General features: G+C 42.4%; 1 protein-coding gene across 2 annotated transcripts in view; it reads left to right on the top strand.

Annotated features, from left to right (window-relative positions):
* The window catches only part of vps13c (vacuolar protein sorting 13 homolog C), a 294,638-nt gene that overhangs the window by 46,024 nt on the left and 236,018 nt on the right, over positions 1-12,596 (top strand). For both annotated transcript variants that reach the window (XM_067973304.1, XM_067973303.1), the window contains exons 6-7: positions 11,478-11,587; positions 11,794-11,853. In XM_067973304.1, coding sequence (XP_067829405.1) covers positions 11,478-11,587; positions 11,794-11,853 — 170 coding nt within the window. The remainder of the gene's footprint in view (positions 1-11,477; positions 11,588-11,793; positions 11,854-12,596) is intronic.

Here is a 12,596-nt window from a genome sequence, read left to right as displayed (position 1 = left end):
CTATTACTGAGACCATGTGCCTTGACTACTACTGACAAAATTTGACTTCACTTCATGATACTCCCATAAATCAACTTCATCTACTGGAAGAACATCATGAGAATTATACATTTAATGTAGTACCTTTGCATTAGATGAAGACTCATGCTGCCAATCTGGGCGGCATTCCAATTTCTCCATTACGTTCAATTCCATTATTATAAGGAAACTGGCTTGACATTTCCCATTGACAAACTAAGTTTCTGTTTCTTTTCCATCATTTCCCTCAGTCCAAAATAGTGTTTACAACATTTTGTACTTTTATTGCATTTCTGCTGTCATGCTTCACCACATCTGTTCAGTGGTGGAGCTGGGAGACAGAAAATGGGCATTGCAACAGTACCACCAGTGGTGGGAGGTCTGCAACTGTGTGCTGAGGACTCAGTGATTTCTGGTGTTATACAGGGAGTGTTGTAGGTAAATGATCAGATTAATGTAATCCCATTAGAGTGCCACCTACTGATGTTACAGGAAAACACCACCACAGTTGTGGCCATTTTTACGAGTATCTTGATAGGAATGTTTATATAGGATTGTTCGATGGGCGTTGTACTCCATGTAAAAAAGAAAAGAAAGACTTGCATTTCTATAGTGCCTTTCACAACCTAAGGACTGAAGTGCTTTGCAGCCACTGAAGTACTTTTGAAATGTAGCCACTGTTGTAATGTAGGAAACACTGCAGCCAATTTGCCCACAGCAAGATCCCCCAAACAGCAAGGTGATAGTGACCAGATAATCTTAATCATGTACCATTTTAATATATACATACACAATCTTAGTGATTTTTTTAGTACACTCTGTTATAACAACAACTACTTGCATTCATATAGCATCTTTAACATGGTAAAACGTCCCAAGGCCCTTCAGACATAATTTGACACCGAGCCACATAAGGAGATATTAGGACAGGTGACTAAAAGCTTGGTCTAAGAGGTAGGTTTTAAGGGGCATCTTAAGAGGGTGGAGAGGTTTAGGGAGGGAATTCCATAGCTTGGCGCCGAGACAGCTGACTGCACGGCCACCAATGTTGGGGCGAAAGAAATGGGGTATGCACAAGAGGCCAGAATTGGAGGAACGCAGAGACCTTGTTGCATTGTACGGCTGGAGGAGGTTACGGACAGAGGGAGGGACGAGGACATGGAGGGATTTGAACACACGGATGGAAATTTTAAATTTGAGGCGTTGCTGGACTGGGAGCCAATGTAGGTCAGTAAGCACAGTGGTGGTGAGTGAACGCGACTTGGTGCGAGTCAGGATAGGGACAGCAGAGCTTTACGGAAGGTGGAAGATGGGAAGCCAGTCAGGAGAGCATTGGAATAATGCTCTAAATCAGGATTGCACAGTTGCTTAGATTTAGAAATCTAGTATTTTTTGAAATGTGCACAGTATTTTGTGACCTGTCCTGAGAACGTACATCAAAATTCACATTTCGTAGAGTTGGAATTTGGATAATTAAACTTAATTTTTTATGTGAAATTTCTAACAATTTGAAAGTGGTATATGTAATTGTCCAATAGAACATGAGCAAAATTTATTCTTCATTTACTTTGGCATCAAAAGTAAAGAAGTGAGTTTTACTTTAAAACAGAAATGTGAAAATGTTGGGGTGGATAGAATTTTTGCTGGTGGGAGAAGCAATACAGGTCACCCCGAATCATGTCGGTTTTGTACAATATTAGAGATTCCCAAATTAAATCTGCATGAATATCGATGTTACTTAATTGTAAATTGAGCAAACCAATTTAACATGTTGAAACTTTAATGTGCTTCCCACTTCATCATACTAACATAAAGCACATTTGTAATAGATTTCAGTTTTTCTGAAGCCTATCTGATGTATTTTTTTCCCAGCGAAACTACTTAGTGAATATGTAGAACAGTCTTTGTGTCTCGAGGGCAGTTTGATTTTATACTTTTTGTCTTAGCTCCATTATTTAATGAAAGTTATATTTGTGCAGCAGTGAAGCCGAACAAACCGTGTGCTCCTTAGGGTTATACAGTGTAAACATAATGGGAATTGAAACTTTTTAAGACTCAAAGTTCTTTTGTATTTTAAGAGCTGCTATCACAGTAAGCTGATTGTTGAACTTCTGCCTGTCTGTGTTGCTGGCCAGCTCCAGAAATGGAGCCCTGAATTGCTGTTCAGAAGGTAGAACTTCAAATTACAGGCCTGACTCGTCAGTGCTAGTGTTATACTGTAAATGTGGCGGCACGACTGCCTTTTCCGGCAGCAATGTTACTGGAGCCAAAGTGGGGTAGGGTGACAGCATTGTGTAATAAGGAAAATAATTGGAAGAAATGCAGTAAGATAAGTTAAGTCACAGTCACTTCATATACAAGAGTTAATTCGACTGAAATTTTCTATATCTTTCATAGGCCTAATACTGTTAAAGTAAACTTGAAAGAAAACTGAGAATTTTAATTGAAAGATGCCTTACAGATTATGTGGTGGAGCCTGTGTGACAAAAAGTAGTTGTGAAAATTGATATCATATTGCTTTTGAAGCCATTGTATAGAGAACCCATTTTAAGTCTTCAGAATAAACTGAAGTGTCTCAGACTTGTTTGATTTGAATGCTGCTCTGCTGAAAGGGTTAAGGATTTCAGGTACATCAAATGACCAATGTCTGATCCATCATTTTCTTCACTTTTTACTTTTTCTGGATATATAAAATTCTGCTAACCAACACAAGCTGTTTATTTTCTAATGCTGCATTTCTTGTGGTATTACTAACATCTCTTTATCCTCTTTCTATACTTTTTGCTTGCTTGCATTGCTAAGGACGTAAACATAAAAAGTCTAAAAAGTATTTTAAGAAATCTGCAAAAGCACGTTCCAAAGGTATGTATGAAAATTTATTTTTTATGATGCATTTTCAATTTTATCCTTAATTTATTTTGCTCTTATTTCAAAGCTTTAAGAATCGCTGGTGGCATGCATTCCTTCAAGGAACATTGGTATGTGTAGAAAATATAATATAGTTTACTGCTTTTCAGTCATAATCTGTAAGTTCGGTTAATTATATACTTGTTCCGGTGCAGTGGTGGCCCCTTCATACCACTGTACGAAGTGAATAGCTGCATGTAAATTATAACTCATTTCAATTACAGATGCATGTGGAAGGCTGAGCCAGATTAGCTTTTATAGAGCAGGTTAAGTTTATTACTTGGGCAACTGCAGCGAAAAGTGAATTTTTAGTTGTTTTGGGAACTTGAGAGGGGGTGGTGGAGAAAATGAAGTGGGGCTCAGTAGAAATGCAAATCCTTAAATGTACCAGGGTTCTATTGAGGTGGATGCTAATTTAATTAAGTGTCTGATGAGGTGTTAAGTTAATAGAATAGATGTTCAAAACTTTCAAGTTTCTCCATTTAGAATGTATTTTTAGTATGATGCAACTTTTTAGTGACAAAAAGCACCAGTAGTAATTGGATGACCGAAGTAGAGAAAATAACAGGTCCTGCCCCAAAGATGTTCTGCTCGAAGTGTCATCGTTTAATATGTTTAAAGGTATGGGTGGTGTGGACATAAACAAGTTATTTCATTGAAACTCGGATTGCAGAATGGGAGGGCACAAGAATGAACTTGGAGTGAGGCTCGTGATTAGAAGAAATGTTTTGTCCTACAGAGGAGTAGATATGTGAAATAAACTTGCAGTTTAAAAACAAATAACCTCCAGTCCAGAGTTAATCGACATAGCGTTATCAGGATCAGTATGGGCATGATCAAATACTCTGGAATATTAAGTTTTCACTACTTAGACCATGGAAATGACATCAGTGGGTGGGAGAAACTGGTCATGCTTGAACAATGCAGATTGTAATGTTACATGGATATCCTGGAGTTTTCACTGTATTAACTTTGGCTGAGGAGAAATTTCAGAATTCTGTCTTGGAAGTTTTATTTGGTTATTCACCATCATCAAAGAGATTGCACATGTTGGGAGTTTATGATCATTGGCTGTTGGAGGGAGTCATTTCCTTGGGTTCAATAGGCTTTCTTATTCCACATTCATACTGTTAATGTAAATTACTGTATTCTCTATTGATTCAAACACTTGCTAATCCAAAAAAATGTATTTCCCACTTTGCTTTAGATGGTGAGCTGGATCTGAAATTTGCAATCTGATACATGCTGAAAAATATTGTATTCTACAGACTGTGTCCAGTGGCTGAATTGAATAAACACTCTCAAAAAATGTCATGGGAATGAGTCAACATGCAGATAATGAATATGTGCTTGATGACTTTTTCTCATTTGAGTATTTCTTGTGTGCTCGTCAATGGAAGATGTTGCTCATACCTTCAAAATAGAAGCCTAGGAGAATGCTGGATCAAGTCTATAACACATACAAGTAGAAATAATCTTCTTTCCTCTTAAATGAAGGATCACTTCCCCCAGCTATGCTGACTCTAAAAGCCTTATTTTCAGGCAGGCACCATGTTTGTTCCTGTTGTCTTGCCCAATAGAATATTTGCCATTTTACATTTTTTTTCCACCATTTTACACAAATAGTCTGCCATTGGGGGGGGCATCTGTACAGTCATGTTGAAAACCAGCCATGTTACCCAATGCAGCCTTGCATTTTGGGGCAGAGATTCATGCATGGTTATTAGACCCACTGCCTCATGGGGAGATAAACAGGGCTTTGCTGAAGACCTACTTTTTTTTAATGTAAATTTGATTTGAGGTTTATTTATCTCGAGGTTAATACTCCAGTTCATCCACCTCCTTATTATGAAGTACTCAGTGGGGTAAAGTGTACCGGGTCTGAGTGTATTATGTGGGCAAGAGGCAGGATCTTTTCAAATCTAGCAGATATTTACATCTCTTGGAACCAAGGCATCAGGAAAACCCTTCACTAACCAGAGGTTGTGGAGTGTGTTTCCTTCTGTCACTCAATGGGGCAGCTAAAAAGATGGAAGCTCACTTGACTAGCAATGTCCTCCTTGGGCTAATCTATACTATGCTTATCTGGAGGCTACCTGTCTGAGCAGATTTTGTATTGTTTAGCAGCTCGTTACCTTAATTTGTCTTCCTGGTGATAACTGCTTCAGCAATGTTGTGCTGGAAGGTAATTGGCCTCTACTCCTTCTGGTGTATAGTGCCATTGCAGTATATTTCCTGCTTGTATTTAAGAGGTGATCGAATGAGGAGAAGGAATGGTAAGTTATTTACTGTAAGTTGTTGTCTTTATTTTTTGAAATTCAACTTTCAAAAACAAAGCTTCCTTCCAGCCAATTATTCCATTCCATCATTCGTTCTATTCTGACGTTTTTATTGTCTATTTTACATTGATTTATAAGTTCTCACTTTCATGTGATGTTTTTAGAACTTGGTGCTTTGCTGACTGGCTATATTTCAGTGCTCGTTCAAGCATTCTAGACCTTACAGATGTCTCCTCTGGTCACACGATTGAAGGCCTGTCTCATTGAGGCTTTGAATCAGCAAACTGGCAGAGAAATATCATCTTAATGGCTGGGGGATTTGTTGAAGGGGGTAACATCCCAGTTGTGTTGTATTTTCTTCCCACCTCCTTCTGTAGGATGAAAGGAGTTTCCCCCTTCTACATGGAGATTGAATTTCAGTCTTAGAGTGTGGTAAATTATCTGCTGTTCTGCCTGAATTATGGCCACCATAACCATATGTATCAATCTCCATACCTCCACTAAATATTTTTATTTATTCTCTGAACAAAGCACATTAGTTCTTAGGAAAGGCCTTAAGACCAAATTATAAATCACTATCTCTATTCTTTGGAACAACTGTAACAGTATCCTGGTAATCTGAATGTTTTTGGTACAATCCAAGATGGCTCCTGCGCTGGCTGCTCTCGAGGGAGCTCTTTGCTGTGCAACTCTATCCTTGGCCATCCATTGCCATCCTTTGCCCTTTTTCCCCCAATCTCCTGTCTTCTACTGTTCAAGTTCTCTGGCTCAAATAGCAGGTGCATTTTAACCTTAACTACAAGTTCAAGCTGCAAGTTTAAAGTTACCTGGGCCCACTGCCCATCCCTCGACCATGCCTGCTCTTTGTTTTCATCAGTGAACACTGGATCTTTGCTCAAATTTCGCTTCCAAATTCCTGGACTTCTCTGCCGTCAAGGCTACGCTACTCCACTGGACTGCACTGTAAGACTCAGCTGCTGTGACTGCGATCTGCTATTCAATTGCTCAAGTTTTAAGGTAACTTGGCCAGAAATTCACTCTGCTGGACTGCAGTCCATTTCTCTGCCACTTCTGGATCTTATAGTAACCTCCAACTTCGCCACTGTTTCTCTGCCCCTTGTTTGATTCTGCACACCTCCTGGCTCTTCGTTCCCACGGAAATACCTCCATCAGTGCGTCCTCCGATATTCTACCCTTCAGATAGCTTCTGGACACACTCGCCCTCCATACCTGACTCTGAACCTGGACATCAGTTCGTTGATGTTCCAAGCTGTCATCACCTTATCAAAGTCAACTTTATCCCACCACGGGACCTCTGACTTTAATTTTGGACTCCCCCCTATTGTCTCTTCTGTATTCCCTGTTTTTTACTAGGACATATCTATCCCAATCTTGCTATGTAACCACGCCTATATAACTTGAGTTTCCTTGTATCCATTCGCCTGCGCGTTTTGGTTGCCACTCTGGACCCGAGCCCATCGCTTCTATTTCCCCTTTTTTCACCTTTTTATCTTTTCTCTTTATTCCTCTTAGGCACTTCATCCTTTCATTTCTTCCCCCTCGAGTACTCTGCCCTCCCAAATCCATACCCCAACCCTTCAGCATTCCGCAAACTTCCTACTCTCCTGCCGCCATCCCAGGCTTGACTCCCTCTTCGATAAGCCTACAGCTTCCCTCTGCGCCTCCGTCAGCATCCTCCGAAAGGCCCATGGAGGCACTCGTCGCTGCCTCCTTATGAACGAACGAACATACGAATTAAGAGCAGGAGTAGGCCATTCGGCCCCTCGAGCCTGCTCTGCCATTTGATAAGATCATGGCTGATCTGATTGCGACCTCAACCCTACTTTCCCGTCTACCTAGTATAACCTTTGACTCCCTTGTTAATCAGGAATCTATCTAACTCAGCCTTAAAAATATTCAATGACCCTGCCTCCACCGCTCTCTGGGGAAGGGCGTTCCACAGACTCACGACCCTCAGAGAAAAAATTTCTCCTCATCTCAGTCTTAAATGGGAGACCCCTTATTTTTAAACTATGGCCCCTAGTTCTAGTCTCTCCCACAAGGGGAAACATCCTCTCAGCATCTACCCCTTCAAGTCCCCTCAGGATCTTATATGTTTCAATAAAATCACCTCTCATTCTTCTAAACTCCAGTGTATACAGGCCTAACTTGTCCAACCTTTCCTCATAAGATAACCCCCTCATCCCAGGAATCAGTCGAGTGAACCTTCTGAACTGCCTCCAAAGCAATTATGTCCTTTCTTAAATAAGGAGACCAAAACTGCTCAGTGTTCTAGATGTGATCCCACCAATGCCCTGTACAACTGTAGCAAAACATCTCTACTTTTATATTCCATTCTTCTTGTAATAAATGACATCATCCCATTTGCCTTCCTAATCACTTGCTGTATCTGCATACTAACTTTTTGTGATTCATGTACTAGGACACCCAGATCCCTCTGTACCTCAGAGTTCTGCAATTTCTCTCCATTTAAATAATATACTGCTTTTCTATTCCTCCTGCCAAAGTGGACAAGTTGACATTTTCCCACGTTATACTCCATCTGCCAAATTTTTGCCCACTCACCTAATCTATCTATATCCCTTTGCAGACTCCTTATGTCCTCTTCACAACTTAATTTCCTACCTACCTTTGTGTCATCAGCAAATTTAGCAACCATACATTCAGTCCCTTCATCATGAGCAGCAACCCCAACTACCCCATCCTATGCTCTCACCAACTTTCCTGCCCAGTGTGCCAGCTGGGGGCTAATCTTGCCAACCTCCTTCCTGTCTCAGTGCTGACCCTGTGGACTCTGCCAGCGAATCAACTATCACTGCCATTCTCCGCATCTGTCTCCAGAATGTCTGTTCGTTTGTGAGCAAGGCCTTTGCCATCCATGAGCTTATTGTGGATGGTTACATTGACATCATAGCCTTGACAGAAACCTGGCTGATGGGTGATGATACCTTCCCCTGAATGAAATCTCACCGTCCGACGATATCTTCCACCGCTTGCTCCGCCCAGACCGCCGCGGTGGTGGTGTGGCTCTTATCACTAAATCACACTTTGGTCTGGCGCCTTCCCTTCCTTTTGAGCGTCTCGCTTTGTTCCACCCCTCTCGCCTTCTTTTAAAATCCTCATTCTCTACCGCCCACCCAAGTACCACATAGAGTTTCTCACTGAGATATCTTCACTGCTTTCCTTACTCAGCCTCTGCACTGAGCGACTTCTCATCCTCGGTGATTTCAACCTCCAACTCAATTCATCATGCTCTCTCTCCTCTGAGTTCACTGCCCCCCAATCCTCCCTTAATCTCCCCTATCCATATTCACGGTCACCCCCCTCTACCTTGCCATCTCATGTGGTCTCTCTACTCCCATCTGATCACTTCCTTGTATCCCTCTCTGCCTACATCCCCCTTTCCCCTCCCAACCCCACTTCCTTCCATGTCAGTCCTGGAAAGAAAAAACTCCCCTAAGTCACTTACAATTGCACTTCCGAATTCCCAATTGTCTCACCTTTGGCCCTCCACTCACCACGACATTTCTGCAGCATCTGCTCAATCACACTCTCACCTCCACCTTTGATGCCCTTGACCCCACTAAAACTATTATTCTCTCTCACCCTGGTTGCTCCCCCTGGTATGGCTCTCATTTCCTCCCTTAAGTCCAAGGGATGCAGTCTTGAATGTTTATTGAGGACAACTGTTTTAGTGGTTCATTGCCAGATCTGGCTGGATGACGTGAAGCACTATCGGGTCCTGCTCTCCTCTACCAAAACTGCTCACTATTCCAGGACCATCCTGGAATGCAAAGATAACCCCCGCCTTCTCTTCACTACAAATTGTCGTCTTAAACACCTCTCTCCTGCCCTCTCCACCCTCGCCTCCAACGAAAAGTGTGAGGAGTTCATGGACTTCTTTGTCACTAAGATTGAGACCAATCGTTAAGCTGCCTCTACTGGTTCCCTCCCTTTCCCCAAGCCCACCAAGCCAAATGTCCCCTTCGATCCCCTCCGCCTGCCTGAGCCCTGAACTCCATCTTTCTCTTAGTTTCTCTCCTATCTGCCCATATGCCCTTTCCAAGCTCATCTTGACCATGAGACCCACCTCCTGCTCCCTTGACCCTATCCTACTAAACTGCTGACCACCCAACTTCCCTTCCTGGCCCCCATGTTAGCTGATATTGTTAACATTTCCCTCTCCTCAGGCACTGACCCCCTCCCCTTCAAATCTGCCGTCATCACCCCCCTCCTCAAAAAACCCCACCCTTGACCCCTCTGTCCTTGCAAATTACCGCCCCATCTCCGACCTCCCTTTCCTCTCCCAAGTCCTTGAATGTGTTGTCGCCTCCCAAATCCGTGCCCACCCTTCCCCCAACTCCATGTTTGAATCCCTCCAATTGGGTTTCCGCTCCTGCCACAGTACTGAAACGGCCTTTATCAAAGTCACAAATGACATCTTATGTGACTGTGACAATGGTAAACTCTCCCTCCTTATCCTTTGCCACCTGTCTGCAGCCTTTGACACGGTTGACCTCACCATCCTCCTCCAACGCCTCTCCTCCATCGTCCAGCTGGGTGGGACTGCACTCGCCTGGTTCCATTTTTGTCTATCCAGTTGCAGCCAGAAAATCACCTGCAGTAGCTTCTCTTCCCGCTCTCGCACCGTTACCTCTCGAGTCCCCCAAGGATATATCTTGGTTCCCTCCTATTTCTCATCTACATGCAAGCCCCTCGGCGACAGCATCCGAAAACGCAAGGTACATGTAGGCCAGATTCCACATGTACCCTGACGACTCCCACCTCCCTCAACCCCTCCATTGTCTCTCATTTGTGTCACTGTTTGTCTAACTGGATGAGCTTAAATTTCCTTCATTTAAATACTGGGAAGACCAAAGCCATTGCCTTTGTTCCCTGCCGGAAACTCCGTTCCCTGGCCACTGTGAGGCTGAACCAGGCTGTTCACAACCTTGATGTTCTATTTGACGCTGAGATGAGCTTCCGACCACATATTCACTCCATCACCATGACCGCCTACTTCCAACTCTATAACATCGCCTGACTCCGCCCTGCCGTACCTCATCTGCTAAAACCCTCATCCATGCCTTTCTTACCTCCAGACTGGACTATTCCAATGCTCTCCTGGCTGGCCTCCCATCTTCCATCCTCCATAAACTTGAGCTCATCCAAAACTCTGCTGTCCGTATCCTAACTCCCACCAAGTCTCGTTCACCCATCACTCCTATGCTCGCTGACTGACATTGGCTCCCGGTCTGGGAATGCCTCGATTTTAAAATTCTCATCCTTGTTTTCAAATCCCTCCATGGCCTCACCCCTCCTTATGTCTGTAACCTCCTTCAGCCCGACAACCCTCTGAGATCTCTGCGCTCCTCCAATTCTGGCCTCTTGTGCTTCCCCGATTTTAATTGCTCCACCATTGGCTGCTGTGCATTCAGCTGCCTTGGCCCTAGGTTCTGGAATTCCCTCCCTAAAACCCTCTGCCTCTCTACTTCTCTCCTTTTTAAGATGGTCCTTAAAACCTACCTCTTTGACCAAGCTTTTGATCACCTGTCCTAATATCGCCATATGTGGCTCAGTATCAAATTTTGTTAATGCTCCTGTGAAGCACCTTGGGACGTTTTACTACTTTGTTGAAGAAAACTGGACTCCTAACTTTTGCTGTTGTGTTCATTTTACGCCTCTTGTCGTGTTTTGCTGTAATCTGTACTTTCATCTGTGCAGAAGGAATGGTCTTACTCTTGGGCAGGGACATCAGCAAGTAAGAAAATATAGTCTACTGATTGACCCAGTTCCGTTCTCCCGCAAGTATGTCAACTTCCCAAGTAGGATGAACGCTAGCTGGTTCAGGTTGTTAAGTGCATGTTTGAGCATCTCTAGACAGACAGCAGATACAGAAAGTGCTCCCGAGTGGCATGCTGATCTGCACAACTCAGCACACATTGTGGGAGTGGATTGCCACTTTCTTCCTCACCACAGTATGAACCCAGATCGTGGTGGTTTCATCATTGGTGGTTCAGAGCTGCAAGAGCAATTTCTTCCCTCTTCAGCTATAAGACTGATGTCTGCCTTCAGCATGGTGGAGGGACCTCTGCAGGACAGCATGTGACCTGCCCAGCCACCTTGATGTTCAAAACTTCGATATCCAAAGCCATGTCTCGGGCTTGTTCATCACCAGTTAATGGTTCGCACTTCATATGTAGGATTTCTAAACAAGGTTGACTTAGATGTTTTTATTATTTCATGTTCCAGATAAACCGAAGGAAGAGAAAAAGGATACCTTTGTGGAAAAGCTTGCAACACAGATTATTAAAAATCTGCAAATCAAAATAACAAGCATTCATGTTAGATATGAAGATGCTGTAAGTAGATTTATGTTTGCCTGAAAGTTTTACTTCATTATTTAGCAATTTATCAATTATGCTTTTAGATGTACAGCTGCAATGCAGGGTTGGTACAAAATGTATTAGGACAGAATATCTGTTTTCCTTGTGACTATAAGATCCATTATCATTATTGGAGGTAGGTAGATTATTTTGGTTTGTAACTGTCTCTTTTTATTTTTCAGTTTACAGACTCCTCGAGGCCCATCTCTGTTGGTGTCACATTGGGGGAACTTAGTTTACTGGTAATACACATAAACAGAACTGTTTTAATATTAAGGCTAAGTTTGTTACATTGCAAAGTGATGCCAAAAGCATAAATCAGTTGTGCATTTATTTCTCCTGGCAAGTATTGTATGATTCTGTGGTAAATCTATCTTCACTTAGTCTCCACATACAAGTTGGAATTGTTTCCATTGCATCCAGGAAGAAAATTACATTTGTGTGGGAGTATCCTCCCTTTAGGAAATCTTAGGATGCTGCTATTTCAGTCTTCCATAACATGCACACCTCTGGAGGACAAGGGTGAGAAACTACCAATAGGAATCTGTAACGAGCCACCAAGTAAAGTCAAGGAAAGGATGTAGATTGGGTATTTTATGTTCAAATCATAGACAAATGTAAGGACACAAATTAGGATGGGAGGTTTTAATTTTCTTGGGATTAATTTAAAACATTATTAGTGGCAATAAGTAAAACTATTTCGGGCCATAATTATGTACTGTTATATGACTCAAATAATCATAGAAATTATAAAGGGGCAGTAATGCCAGACTTGCTGTTCTGTAATGGATAGTTGATACAGCCAAAGTCAGAACAGCTAAGTATGAGTGTCCATAAGATGGTAGAGTTTGAAATGCTACTTGATAGAAAAGGAGAGGAGTACAATGAAAACTTATAGCTTTAGGAAGGCAGACTTTGAGGCCATGAGAATGATAGATTGGTATACACCATTGGATGGATAGGTGCAGAGAGAAAATAGAATATG

The sequence above is a fragment of the Heptranchias perlo genome, chromosome 38 (genome assembly GCF_035084215.1).
Source record: "Heptranchias perlo isolate sHepPer1 chromosome 38, sHepPer1.hap1, whole genome shotgun sequence".
Taxonomy (NCBI): domain Eukaryota; kingdom Metazoa; phylum Chordata; class Chondrichthyes; order Hexanchiformes; family Hexanchidae; genus Heptranchias; species Heptranchias perlo.
This window is presented reverse-complemented; position numbering and strand designations above follow the sequence as displayed.